The sequence below is a fragment of the Myripristis murdjan genome, chromosome 9 (assembly GCF_902150065.1).
Source record: "Myripristis murdjan chromosome 9, fMyrMur1.1, whole genome shotgun sequence".
Taxonomy (NCBI): Eukaryota; Metazoa; Chordata; class Actinopteri; order Holocentriformes; family Holocentridae; genus Myripristis; species Myripristis murdjan.
In genome coordinates this window covers 2,869,409-2,883,688 of record NC_043988.1, presented here as the reverse complement: position 1 = coordinate 2,883,688, position 14,280 = coordinate 2,869,409, and the positions used below count along the sequence as shown (strand labels likewise).

Below are 14,280 nucleotides of genomic sequence, written 5' to 3'. Positions count from 1 at the left end.
GTCTAAATATCAGTTTTTTCGGTGATTATTAACATGTCTTCCAGTTTGAAACTATATTTGCAATACTACACATTGGTCAACATTCTAGCCCTCGTCTGGCAAGCTATCTTGTTCAATACATATATTTTAAAAGTTGCTAAATAACACCATGAACACCGTGAGACCATGGCAACGTGCACCAGGAGTTTGTAGGCTTTCTCCTGGTGCATGTTGCCTGTTTTTGGCTTCAGAGTTACCATACTGCATAAAAGCCAGAGGAAACCATAGTGTATTTAGCTTGTTTTAGATTTTGTAAATGCTGGAAGTCAGAGTGATTCATTCAGTCCTACTTAGTATGCCCATGTATTGTCAGAACAGCAGACTGTCGTGATCCTGCAGAGTCACTTCTCACACAGCTAATGAGGGGGCTGCTGCTGTGACGTGTGTGGGGTGGGTGGGATATGGCTGGCAGGCTGAGGGCCAGTGTGGGCGCTCACTTGACTGGCAGGCCAACTCAAATATGAAATGCACTCACCAAACAAAGCAGAGAATGTGCCTGATGCATGGAGGCAGGCCACAGTAGCAGTGGCAGCTCCTCCTTGGCATCAGCCACTCTATGAAGTTTGAACTAAGATCATCTGGTTAGGCCTGGAACTATTTCAAACCATCTGCTGTCTGAGGATGACTGACAGTCAAATGCTTTAACACTGCCACCTGCTGCTGGATAGCTGCTCCTACAAGGCCTGTGTTGGGTCTGCACTAAACAGTTTTGCAGTAGACCTTTATCAAGACATAATATTACAAATTACACTCAGTGTCCACTATCTTAGGTCCACCTGTCCAGTCTAATTCAGTTCAGGTCAGCAGCTCTGCCTCTACCTTTTAACAAAGTTTATAATGTTCAGTTTTTGACATTGTGGAGAATGTGTCAATTTAATTCTGTGTTTATTATTGAGGTTGTAGTTTGCAGAGGTCTTGTACTGGACTACATTATATTGAGAGGTGTTTCTAATTTTTTGTCCTCCCTGTTTATATACATGAGGGGGAACCGAATATTAGAAACACCTCTCAGTAAAATGCAGTCCAGTCCAAAAGCAGCACTAACTATGAGCTCACTGCCAAACACAGAACTGAATGAACACCTGAAAGAAAAGCTGAGCATTATAGACACTAGGAAAGGAAACTTCATGGCACAGCGGTTGGATTGGATTAGATTGTACAGGTAGAGCTAATAAAGTGGCCACTAAGTGTACTTTAATTATTTAATGATTGATTTACTGATTTCTTTATTTCTTTATTATATACATATTTTTTGACCTGCCATTACTCCATTGTTCTGGTGCATTAGACTGCTCTTTTTGCAGAGATCCCCTTCTCCCATAACTGAAATGTTTGAAATTCAAAGACAAAGTTCTGATAAAGTTCTGAAACACTGATATGATATTATTTTGTAGCTGCTGATCATTTGATTACATACGCTAGTGCTGTTCCTAATGTGGCCTAATTAAAGTTATCCAACAATTTTTTTTTATCCTTTTCATGGTTTAACAGCAGTTCCTAATGTAAGGTAATAACCATGAAAATGAAAAATGAAAAATCAAAATCAGTCAGCCACACTAATAGTGAAAAAACATCTAGTAGCTATCATGTTTACAGCAAAACAAACCAAGCCAAATTAAACATATGCTAATATGTTCATTCTTCAATGTGTGACTCATGAGGGGTGCAGCCCTCATGTCATTCATGCATTTTCCAAACTGCTTGTCCCAGTCCAGGTCGTGGGTTGCTGGAGCTTATCCCAGCTTTCACCGGGCAGGAAAAAATGGCAATTATTTCTTTTTCCTTTTTCTTTTCTCTTCTTTACTTTTTTTTTTTTTTGGCATGGAAATAAATCAACAGGTGAGTTTTACCTGCACTGTGTGTTTGATTTATTTTTTTTTAATTTTATTTTTGAAAATTTGATTTATTTTTGTTTTTCTTGTTTGGGGGTACTGCTGGAATTTTTCCAGCAGTGATTTGCTAGGTTTTTTGTTTGTTTGTTTTTTTGTTTTCTAATTTCTGGCTGATTTTTTGGGGGTCATTCCTTATTAAATTGCTTGTCACCATGTACCCATGATTTTGAAAGAAACCAAGTCAATTTGCTCAGCTTTCAAAGGCTTAAATAGCTTCTGACAGGCATTTGAAAACAGCCTTAAAGAAGATGCAGCTGGGATGAACAGTGCAATAGGGGTCAACTATTTAGTGACTGGACTAACCATAATAATTTACGTGGAATAAAGTTAATAATCTTTATAATGTATCTTTCTGAACTAACAGTGTTAATAAGTACCATGAACTGATGTATTTCTTGCCAGTGAGTGCTTGAGCTGCCAGTCCTCTGCATCTGGGCAGTACACATCTATACAGGGATGTGACCCACCATGACATGATCATGTGTTCACAAACCTTTAGCTAATGAGTAATTATGAAAATAGAGGGCCATGTTGAACTATGCTCAATTTATTTATCATTACAGTAAAGTGTCACTGACTCACATGCTGAAAAGTGGGATTGTGCTATTAAAGTGAAGAACTGCTTCATCACATCAACCAGTAAAAGTGTATAGACACAGAAAAACAATGGCTCTAAATGGTTCTTTTACAGACTGTATGGTTCCATAAAGAACCATTACCTACTAAAGAACCACTTTATTTCACGGATGGATCCTCACTTTTTCTTTGAACCAAACTAACCAGCCAACAACTACCTTATTGTTGTGAAGGTTCTTTGAGGAACCATGTCACCACGACCTCAAATAACTTTTTATTGGCTCTTTGAACACCTTTCAGGATTCTGTTAAGAAACATTTACGAAATGGTTCCTTGAAGATCTGAAAGGTTCTTTATGGAATCAGAAGAGGTTCTCCTATATCACCACTATGAACTGGTTTTGGTTCCAAGTTCCACCTTTATTTTTCCTGAGGAAAAAGAGAATTAACTTAATTTATTTCCATGTACCTTTGCTTTTCTGTCTTCTTTGAAGAAACCATTGCTGGCTCTGCAAAGAACTGTTGCTATGGCTCTTTGAGGCACCTTTCAATCATGGTTCTTTATAGAACCATGGTATTTTCTGGAACCCTTGAAGCATCACTCCAAGGAAAACTTTTCAGTTCAAGTTGGTACATTTATTTTTCTGTGTATAGCTGCATTGCAAACTTTGTATTTCCTTCTCAGAGAACATAAAAACAGGGAATTTTTCTTTCTTTTTTTTCCAGAAATCTTTATTTGCCACAAAAGATAATTACAAATGACATTTCACTGGGAAAACAACCTGTAATAGAAAGCATTGAGAGGTTTGTCAACATGAAACATGAAAAGTAAATGTAGGTGATCAAAAATGACATGATTGCTGGTGACAACTGCTGCCAAGCACTGACCCAAGATAGATGCACATGCCACAAACATCACATGTGTGCATACCTTGTGGAGGCCAGCGGTTTTACATCACACATGTTTATGCGCCAAATTAGATGGACAACAAAAAACATTCACTGATAGTGAGGACACAATGTAAAATGTGGATTAAATATTGTCACAATGTTAAAACAATATAAACAGAAATGGTTTGAAAAAAACACGAGACAGCCTCCTCTCCAAAACAGGCTATGACTCCAAAGTTCACAAGGTTAGCTACAGGTGTACTGTGTCTGAATAAATGTGTGTTACATATTTAGAGTCACATAAGACCAAAATGTTTTTACATGTCGAACAAAATGTCTGTTAGTGGAGGAGATCTGAATTTTACATCCTGAGTTCTGCTGATATTTGAAAAACAAAAACATGTTTTGGAAAATTCATGAGTAATTTCAAGTACACTAATTCATCTAAAAATACATCAACACTACTCTGTCCTGTTGAGGAATTAAAAATGGATATAATACGGTATTCTACCCGTTTAAGAAAGATTAAAAATTCTTTTATCATATTGGGGCTGGTTTGGCATTCTGCTATAAGTAAACAAATTACCAAAAAGTATTTATTTTTATTTAAAAATAAGCAATAAAAGTGACTGAAAACATGATATTCAGCCTCTAGATTTCAAATTGCAAACTAAAAGATCAATAACACACTTTATAATTTGTTTGAAATGAAATTTAAGAAAAATATGTACAATATAAAAATATCAATTCACCATGAGTAAACATTCCATGTATAAAACTGGAAACTATGGCTCTTTGAGAAACAGTCATTGGAAATATTCACTGTGGTCCCATTAGGATTTGCTGATTAATGGAGTTTGCATATATGTGTTGACATCACTGTCATCATTGCAAAAAACCAACAATGACAAAAAACTGACCACGCAGCGGTGGATCGGTCTTTACGGCTGGTGTGTAAAACCAAAGGGTTAGCAAACTGAAAGTACACGGCAACAGGGAAAAAGCAAAAGAAAGTGGCTCCATGTTTTCACTGCAACTTCAGTTCGATACCGAGCAGGACCAAATCAGTGTGTGGCCTCACAGCACTCCTCCTGCTCTGCATTTCGGAAGGCTAGATGCAGCGATGGCATGTGGCTGCCCTCTGTAGTCTGAAAATAGAATTACTATCTCGACCTTTGTTGTGGCCTTACACCATTACATTAAAAGCCAGTTTTGTGGAGGAAGTCAATGGGTCCTTATCAGCATGTGTTTGACGCAATATCTAACAGCTGAGGTACAATTACAAAAAAAAGGTGATGGTGGAAGATGGTAAAGATGTTGGAAGTTTACTTGCCTGCCAAGGACGCACTGGATGGTGACTTCACTGAAGAGAGGGAATTAGGAAGCACCAAGATTCATTACAGGAATGATCTGAACAGTCAGCAACTGTTGGAATTATCTGAGAAGATGAACAGCTGTGTCCTAAGACTGCAAGCACACAGTCCATCTCCAACCGGACAGACGCTCTGTGTGCTTGCATCTTTGTTCATTCTCTCCAAGTCAACTTGGGAAAAACATTCTCCACAAGTATCACCTTTTGCATTTGATAATCGCCTCTGGACTCACCTTGTTATTTTCCAGACCTGCATGTCTTTAAGAAAAAAAAAAAAAAACACTTCTTGAAGAATACAGTTATAACAAAGTTACGCTGTGCTCATGACCTCATTGGATTCATGGGATAACTCGGATGCTCCTGCTTCCCGGTTTGTGAAAAGATAGAAATGCATTCATGTGCATTGTGACTCGGATGCGGAGAGGCTGTTGTCAGTAGCTTAAAAAGCTAATTAGCTTAATTAGCCATCTTGTCATTAAGCTACTGACAAGATGGCTAGCTTTAGCCAACAAGCTTAGGTTTTCACTGTTTTATTCAAAACAACCACAGTGGAAAGAAAACAAAGCATTTGGGGACTAGATATATCAAAGAATTGTTTTAGCTGTGGCTTACTGGTGCATTACCTGATCAAAGTTATTGCAATTCACTTTTGGCTGGCATTGTGAAACAATACAGCTCAGTTAATTTGTGTTACATCTAGAATCCTGTTTTACTCGACTTGACTGTACAACTTGGTAAGGCGTTTGTGTGCACGTCCTGCTCAGCCACTGGTATACACAATAAAGGGGCATCCTTTCGTCACTGACAGACAATATCTGAACCTGTGTTTTGTTGTCTGAATGTAGTCTGTCCTGCACAATGAAGAAGGCCTGCCTGCAATGAAAAATGAGCAACACAAGTATTTTTGCTTTTCCCCAGTTTTAAGTGCGGATATGTATTTTGGTTTCAACGTCATTCCAATTATTCACATTATCCTAAACTCTGCTGTGACGCTTGGATCTGCGAATTGGAGATAGCTCAGCGCTTTTTCTCTTTCGCGGACTTCTGCTCTGAGCAGAATGAGGGCTCTGTTCAGGATCTTCAGACAAAGGCGCCTCCGGTTCCTCTGCTTCTTTTCTGCCTTTGGAGCTGCGTCTTTTTGATTTAGACTGCGGTGTGATTATTACCGAAGGAACTGATCTCGATCTTAACACTCGCTTTCCAATCACTACAGGTTCGTCATCTTCCTCTGAGATACTTAGCTCATCTTCCTTATCTTCTTGAGCTGCACCTGTCTCCTCTTCCACTTCGTCTTCATCCAGTGCTAAATCTAGAACGGCATCATCTTCACCATTAATGACCTCCATGCTGTTCTCTATATCTTCTTCCTTGTCTCCACTCTTTTCCAGCATGTCTGTCTCTACATCTTCAGAACATTCAGCTACCTTATCTTCACTCTTGTCTTTGCCCTCATCTGACTCCACTATGTCCTCTTCCACCTTGGAATCAGTTGCTGCCTCTGTCTCATCTCCCTCCTCATCCTTGTCATCATTTTCGCTGTAATCCACCCTTATTTTTTGCCGTTTGGATCTGCGTTTTGGAGGTGCGCTTGCTTCCACTTTGGTTTGCTCCTCATTAGGGTGGTGTTGTTTGGAATTTGTTTCACGAGTGTCTGCAACAGGTTTTGACCTGCTCCTCAGGACTCTTTTTTCAACAACTGGAGGGTCCACATTCCCTTCCTCTTTGTTCTCTGTTAGTTCTTCCTCGGATGATTCTGTCTCTTTTTCTTCTGATGCTGAAACTTGACCAGCTGGCTCTGTGACTTTGTCATCTTCCTCCTCAGCACTTTCAGCTGAAGTCTTGACCTCCTTTCCAGATGGTGTTGTATCCTCTGTCTTCTCCTGTTGCTCCGTTGAAGGGGTTACATCTGTCTCTTTTCTGTTTTCAGGTGAATCAACAGTTAGAATTTCAATTTCTTTTTCACTCTCCACCCTTCCTTCTTCTTGCTGTTGCACTTCCACTACATCTTGGTCACTCTGTTCTTCCTTGGATTTCTGTCTTTTGGATCTTCGTGATGGTGTGGCTTGCACATTTTTTGTCCTGCTCCTACGAGCTCTTGTTAATACAGCTGGAGGTTCTTCCTTATCAACTACTGCCTCTTCTTTAGAAGTAGCTGTGTCAGGTTCTCCTGCAGTAGCTTCCTCTTCTTCTGCTTGCTCCTTTTGCTCCTGGTCAGCCTCTTCAGCCTTCCCCTGCTCATCCTCCTGTTCTTCAGACACTATTTCATTTGTTTCCAGCAAGGCTACGTCATCAGCTTGGTTTGCCAAATTGTCCTCTTCTGCCACTTCAATAGCTACAATCTCTTTCTCCTTTTCGAGCACTGCTACAGTTGTTTCCTCTGTTGCGGCTTCCTCCATCTTCTCTTCCTCTTCTGCATTTGCAAGTGCAGATTCTTCTTGAGTTGTTCCCTCTTTCTCTCCCTCCTTTCCCACAACACTTTCCTCCTCTGGAGAGCCCTCTTTCTCTGTTTCCATTTTCTGGCTCTGCAATTCTTCCTCCTCAACCTTTTCTGTATCCTTATCTTTTTTCTCCTCAGCTGAATCCAGCCCGGCTTCTTCTTCCTCTGCTTCTGTGTCCTCAGTCAGTGTAGATTCCTCTTCTGCATTGTTCTGTTGTTTGCGAGCTCTTTTGGATTTAGATCTAGGTGTCATGGGAGCAACCTTCCTTCCCTTTCTCAGAACTCTTGTTTCTATTGCTTCAATTGCTGGTTCATTTTCATCAGCATTCTTTTCTACAGCTGCCTCCTCCTCCTGTTGTTTGCTTCTATCTGGTGTGCGTCTTGGTGTGGCTTTAACTGTCTTGCTCCCACTTCTCAAAGCTCTTGTTACAACAACTTGTGGTTCTTCTTCGGCAGTGCTTGTTGCTTCATCTACCTTGGCTGACAGGATCTTCTCTTCAGCCTCTCCTTCAACTGGGGTCTCTGCCTGATCACCTGTTTCTTCCACTGCAGATTCTTTCTCTGTTATATCTTCTATTGTGGCTGCTTCCTCTGCCACAGCTTTCTCTTTGTCCACCTCAGTTTCTGGCTCCATACTTTCCAGTGTCTCAGGAACAGCTTTGTTAATTTCCTCATCTTTTTTCCCCTCTTTTTCCCCAGTTGTTTCCTGCCCAGCTTCTTCTTTCTCTACTTCTGTCTCCTCAGCGGTTGTTATTTCCTCTTCTCCTTCCTCCTCCTGGAGTTGTTTGCGAGGTCTTTTGGACTGACGTCTAGGTGTAACAGGAGCAACCCTCCTTCCCTTTCGCAGAACTCTTGCTTGTACTGCTGGTTCCTCTTCATCAGTATTTTCTACAGCTGCCTCCTCCTCTTGTTCCTCTTCTTGCTGTTTGCCTCTTGTGGATCTGCGCTTTGGTGTAGCTTTGACTGTTTTTCCTCCACTTCTCAGGGATCTTGTTTCAACAACTGGCACTTCTTCTTCAAAACTTCTAGCCTCATCTACATCGGCAGGCAAGAGATTTTCAACTGGGGTCTCTACAGAGGTTTCAGCAACCTCTTTCTCCTCCATTGTATCTTGCACTGTAACAGCTTCCTCTGCCACAGTTTCGTGTTCCTCCACCACTATTTCTGACTCTAAACCATCCACCTTTTCAAGAGCAGCTCCCTCCTCAACCTTTTCTTCTATTTCCTCATCTTTCTTTTCACCTGTTTCCTCTGCTGCACCCTGCGCTGCCTCTTGTTCTACTTCTATCCCCCTAACTTCAGCCACTTCTCCAACTGTAGCCTCTAGTTCTCCATCTGCAAATGTCTCAGACTCTTTTTGTTCCATTGTGGCTGGTTCATCTACCAAAGCTTTCCCTTTGTCCACATCAGTTTCTGGCTCTATGCTTTCCACTGTCTCAGCAGCTTCATCCTCAGCCTTCTCTTCAATCTCCTCATCTTCCTTTTCCTGTTTTTCCTCAGCTGCTTCCAGACCAGCCTCTTCCTTCTCTACTTGTATTTCATCAACGGTTGTAGACTCCTCTTCTCCCTCCTCTTCTACCTCCTCCTGGAGTTGTTTGCGAGTTCTTTTGGATTTCCGTCTCGGTGTTACAGGAGCAACCTTCCGTCCCTTTCTCAGAACTCTTGTTTGTACTGTTGGTTCCTCTTCATCCGTACTTTCTACAGCTGCGTCCTCCACTTGTTGTCTGTTTCTTGTGGATTTGCGTCTTGGTGTAACTTTGACTGTCTTTCCTCCACTCCTCAGGACCCTTGTTTCAACAGCAACTGGCACCTCTTCTTCCACAGCAGTGTTTGTTGCCTCATTTACACTGGCTGACAGGATATTCTCTTCAGCCTCTTCTCCAGTTGGAGTCTCTGCCTCCTCATCTACAAATGTCTCTGGCACAGAGGACTTGGTCTCCTCAGTTGTACCTTCTATTGTGACTAATTCTTCTGCTGTAGCCTTTTCTTTCTCCACCTCAATTTCTGGCTCTGTATCTTCCACTGTCTCAGGAGCAGCTTCCTCCTCAACCTTTTCCTCAATCTCCTTATCTATTTTTTCCTGTTTTTCCCCAGGTGTTTCCTGCCCAGCACCTTCTTTCTCTACTTCTATCTCCTCAGCGGTCGCTACTTCCTCTTCTCCTTCCTCCTCCTGGAGTTGTTTGCGAGCTCTTTTGGACTGACGTCTAGGTGTAACAGGAGCAACCCTCCTTCCCTTTCGCAGAACTCTTGCTTGTACTGCTGGTTCCTCTTCATCAGTATTTTCTACAGCTGCCTCCTCCTCTTGTTCCTCTTCTTGCTGTTTGCCTCTTGTGGATCTGCGCCTTGGTGTAACTTTGACTGTTTTTCCTCCACTTCTCAAGGCTCTTGTTTCAACAACTGGCGCTTCTTCTTCAAAACTTCTAGCCTCATCTACATTGGCAGGCAAGAGATTTTCAACTGGGGTCTCTACAGAGGTTTCAGCAACCTCTTTCTCCTCCATCATATCTTGCACTGTAACAGCTTCCTCTGCCACAGTTTCCCGTTCCTCCACCAGTATTTCTGACTCTAGACCATCCACCTTTTCGAGAGCAGCTTCCTCCTCAACTTTTTCTTCTATCTCCTCATCTTTCTTTTCATCTGTTTCCCCAGCTGCTCCTTGCTCTGCCTCTTCTTGTTCATTTGTCTCCTCAACTTCAGCCTCTTTTCCAACTGGGACCTCTTCTTCTCCATCTGCAAATGTGGCTGTGGCTACTTCCTCTGCCACAGCTCTCTCTTTGTCCACATCAGTTTCTGGCTCTGTGCTTTCCACTGTCTCAGCAGCTTCCTCTTCAGCCTTCTCTTCAATTTCCTCATCTTCCTTTGCTTCTTTATCCTCAGCTGCTTTCTGACCAACTTCTTCCTTCTCTACTTCTATTTCCTCAACTGTTGTAAACTCTTCTTCCTCCTCTTCTTGGAGTTGTTTTTGACCTCTTTTGGATTTACGTCTAGGTGTGACAGGGGTAGACTTGCGTCCTCCTCTCAGAACTCTTGTTTGTACTGCTGGTTCATTTTCTTCAGCACTATTTTCAACACCTGCCTCTTTGTCTTCTTCATTGTCTTGCTGTTGTTCACTTCTTTTTGTAGATTTTCGTCCTATTGCTGCTTTGACTGTCTTTCTCCCACTTCTCAGGGCTCTAGTTTCTATAGCTTGCATGTCTTTTTCCTCACTTGAATGTTTTGCTGCATTGGCTTCAGTAACTGCTTCTTTCTCTGCCTCAGGTTTATCCTCGTCAAGCTGTTCATTTTCAATATGCTCTACTTCTGCAGATGCAATTCCAACTTCTTCTGCCTTTTCATCTTCTGCTCCTTCTTTGACGGCCATCTTTTCTGGCACTACTTTTTGCTCCTCTGCTTTTTCATTTTCACTCTCCTCCATCTGTTGATCTTCTGCTTCAGCAGGAAGCTTCTCTGTGGAAACATTCTCCTCAACAGTTGCTGTTTCTTTTGCTTCCACTTGTAGTTCATGATAGTTTTTTTTCAAGTCAACTAAGACCACAGTGGCTCTTTGGAGACTAGAGAACTGAGATACACTGTCCTCTTTCTCTGGCTCTTCAGCTGAAGGTGTAAACCCAGCTTTGGACTCACACAGTGTGTCAGTTCCTTGTTCTTGTACCATTTCATCTGCTGCAGTTCCTATCTGAGCTATCTCAGAGTTTTCCTCCGTCTCAGCTAATGTCATAGTGACTTCCTCTGTCACTTCTTCCATTACCTTGTCTTCTATAGTTACAGAGGCAGGCTTTTCTCCAGGTTTTTCTCCTTCTTCAGCTACCTTTTCTTCTACCATCTCTTTTGCTTCAGTTTCTTCTTTTTCTTCATTTGTGCTCAGCCTCTCCTCTTCTTTCTCCACTTCTGTCTCCTCTGCAGGTATACATTCCTCTTCTGCTTTTTCCTCTTTCCTGTTTCCTTTGTCCATGTCAGTGTCTGGCTCCATACTTTCCACTGCTGTAGTAGCAGTTTCCTCCTGAATATTTTCTTCAATCTCGCCATCTTTTTTTCCCAGTCTTTCCTCAGCTGCTTCCTGTCCAGCCTCTTCTGCCTCTACTTGTATTTCTTCTGCTGTTGTAGATTCCTCTTCTCCCTCCTCCTCCTGGAGTTGTTTGCGAGCTCTTTTGGATTTACGTCTTGGTGTCACAGGAGCAGATTTCCTTCCCTTTCTCAGGACTCTTGTTTGTACTGCTGGTTCTTCTTCATCACTACTTTCTACAGCTGCGTCCTCCTCTTGTTCCTCTTCTTGCTGTTTGCTTCTTGTGGATTTGCGCCTCGGTGTCGCTTTGACTGTCTTTTTGCCACTTCTCAGGGCTCTTGTGGAGTTAGATTCCTCATCTCCTTCCTCCTCCTCCTGGGCTTGTTTATGAGCTCTTTTGGATTCGGGTCTGGGTGTCACAGGAGCAGTCTTCCTTCCCTTTCTCAGAACTCTTGTTTCTACTGTTGGTTCATCTTCATCAGCACTGCTTCCTACAGCTGCCTCTTCCTCCCCTTTTTCATCATCCTCTTGCTGTTTGCTTCTTGTTGATTTGTGTATTGGTGTAACTTTCACTGTCTTTCCTCCACTTCTGAGTGCTCTTGTTTGAGCAACTGGTATTTGTTCTTCTTCAAAGCTCTTTGTCTCATCTAAATTGGCTGCAAGAGTCTCTTCCTGACCCAGGATTTCTACCTGCCCATCTGCCAATGCATGTGAAGTGGCAGGCTGTTTCTCTCCCACTGCTTCCTCTATTGTGACTGTGTCCTCCTCTACAGATGTTATCTCTCCTTCTACCTTTTCCACCTCAACTGTTGCCCCCTCAACAATCTCTGGTTCTGGCTCTGGTTCTGCCTTGTCCAACGTCTCCTCATTAATATCCGCTCCTGCATTATCTATGTCTTTCCCTTGCTGTTTTGTGTCTGTACTTGTGGATCTGCTTGCTCCAACTGTCCTTCTCCCACTTCTCAGAACTCTTGATTCAATAACTGGTGCATGTTCTGTCTCACCTGAATTTGCCTCTTCTACATTGATAATATCTTCCTTCCCCTGTTTAGAGGTGTCTTTTTCAACCTCTTCCTCCTCAACAATCTCTGTTTCTGCGGTTGTAGGTGCAGCTTGTTCCTTTATACTTTCTAATTCCACACTCTCTCCCTCTTTCCCTACCAGTTTTTCTGGCTCAAGATTTTGCTCCTCTACAGTGGAACTAGGGACTTCTTTCTCAGCCTCTTCTGCTGATGCCTGCTCCTTCTGTTGTTCTTCGGAGGCATTTTCATTAGTAAGATACTCTCCTACAGCTCCCTCAAGATGATGTGAGGTTTTTTTCAGGTCGACCAAGACCACGGTAGCTCTCTGGAGCTTAGGGATTTGAGAAGTGATATCATCTTCTTCCTGAAGCTCTTCATCTGCAGCTGCTGATACAGTGCTGAATTTGGTCTCCCCTTGACCTTCATCAGGTGTAACTGTCACTGATGCAGTCGTGGGTTTGACTAACTCTGTGTCAGTTTCTGCCTCTTCAACTCTGTCATCTCCAGCATCTGGGACACTGGCTGCTTCTTCATCTCCTTCCAAAACAGATGCATTCTCTGTCACTGGTTGAGTCTTTTCCTCTTCCTCAACCTGTTTCCCCTCCACACCCATCTCTTCCTCAGTTACAGGTGGAGCTTCCTCCAATGCCTGCTCGCCCTCTGGAATTTCAGCTTCTTCCTCAACAACACTTCTCACTTTCTCTTCTACTTCCAAACTCGCTGCTTTCTCTGTTTCTTTTACAGCAGTGTCTTCTTTGCTTGTTACTTGTTCATCCTCTTTCTGTATGCTAGAGGGACCTTCTGTGGTCTGCTCTGCTTTGTCTTTGTCCTTCTCCTTTTGATTTCTTTTGCTTTGTCTTGTGGGCGTAGGTTCAACAGTTTTTACTTTGCCCCTTAAAGCTCTTCTATAAACAACAGGAGGCTCCTCATCCTCAACTTTGGAAACCTCTGATTGATCCTCCACATCCTTTTTTTCCTTCTCCAGATCATCCATTTCTGCTACTGTTGTCTCTTCCTCTTCTGGTGTTTTAAGGACAGACTCCTCTGTATCTGGAACCTCTATGGCACTCTCCTCCACTACAGTGTCTTCTACTCCTGGCTCCTCTTGTTTCTCTGTCCCCACCTGATCCTCCATTTTTTCATCGGCCACCTGCCCCTTTTCTTGAATGGTTTGATCTTCCTCATTTAATTCCGCTTGCACAGCAAGAATATCCTCTTTGACAGCTGTAACCTCTGCAGTGATCTCTTCTTGTACTTTTACCTCCATTACAATTGACTCTTCCACTACAACTGCAGGGGGCTCAACTGAAGCCTCAATTTTCTCTGCCTCTTCATCTTCCTTCTGTAATTCTTTTTGTTCTTTTTGGCTTTGTTGGGTGCTCTTGCGCTTAGGCGTGGGGGGCAGCACTGTAGTTCTTGATCTCAAAACTCTTGTACCACCCTGTGCTGTAGTCTCTTCCCCTTTTACCACCTCTTCTTGCTTGTTGTAGCGCTGAGATCTCCTTGTGGGCATTTCACTCTGTACTGCTTTTATGGCTTTTATAACAGATTTTTCTGTTTGTTTTTGAGGTTCTTCCAGCTGTTTTGAGAGATGACTTGACTTCTGTTGTCCAACAGTTTCTTTTGCAGTCTCAGATTTAGGTCCCTCTTCCTCTTCCTCTAGGGCCTCCGCTGCTCTACACACCTCTACACCTTCTATAGAGAATGCCAGCTCTGTGATGTCTTCCTTTTGAGACTCTTCCTGTGCTTCCTCTACTTCGGATGCCACGTTCTCAACTGCTATCTGTGGTTCACAGGAGGTTTTATTCAGGTCCTGTGTGCAGATATCCTCTACTGAAGGCTCTTCACCAGCTGATGCTTCTGTAACCTCAGCTGTAGTTTCTTCTAAGTCTTGTTGAGATGAAATTGTGGCTGGGACTGAGACAGGTATGTCTGACACTGTATCCACTTCGTCTTCGGGCATGTTGTCAATTTGAGTCTCTGCTTTTTCTTCAGTTGTCACACCAACTACATCCTAAAAAATATCATAAGACAATGAAATCACAAAAG

The 14,280-nt window shown here is 42.5% G+C and overlaps 1 protein-coding gene across 7 annotated transcripts in view; it reads right to left on the bottom strand.

The window, feature by feature from the left end:
* Positions 1-3,229: 3,229 nt before the first annotated feature.
* LOC115365570 (titin-like) overlaps positions 3,230-14,280 on the bottom strand; it is a 29,990-nt gene continuing 18,939 nt past the window's right edge. For 2 of the 7 annotated variants that reach the window (XM_030060647.1, XM_030060648.1), the window contains exon 11: positions 3,230-14,245. In XM_030060647.1, the coding sequence (XP_029916507.1) occupies positions 5,744-14,245 (8,502 nt within the window). In that variant the 3' untranslated portion in view covers positions 3,230-5,743. The remainder of the gene's footprint in view (positions 14,246-14,280) is intronic. The other 5 variants (XR_003928769.1, XM_030060651.1, XM_030060652.1 and 2 more) reach the window with 5 other exon arrangements.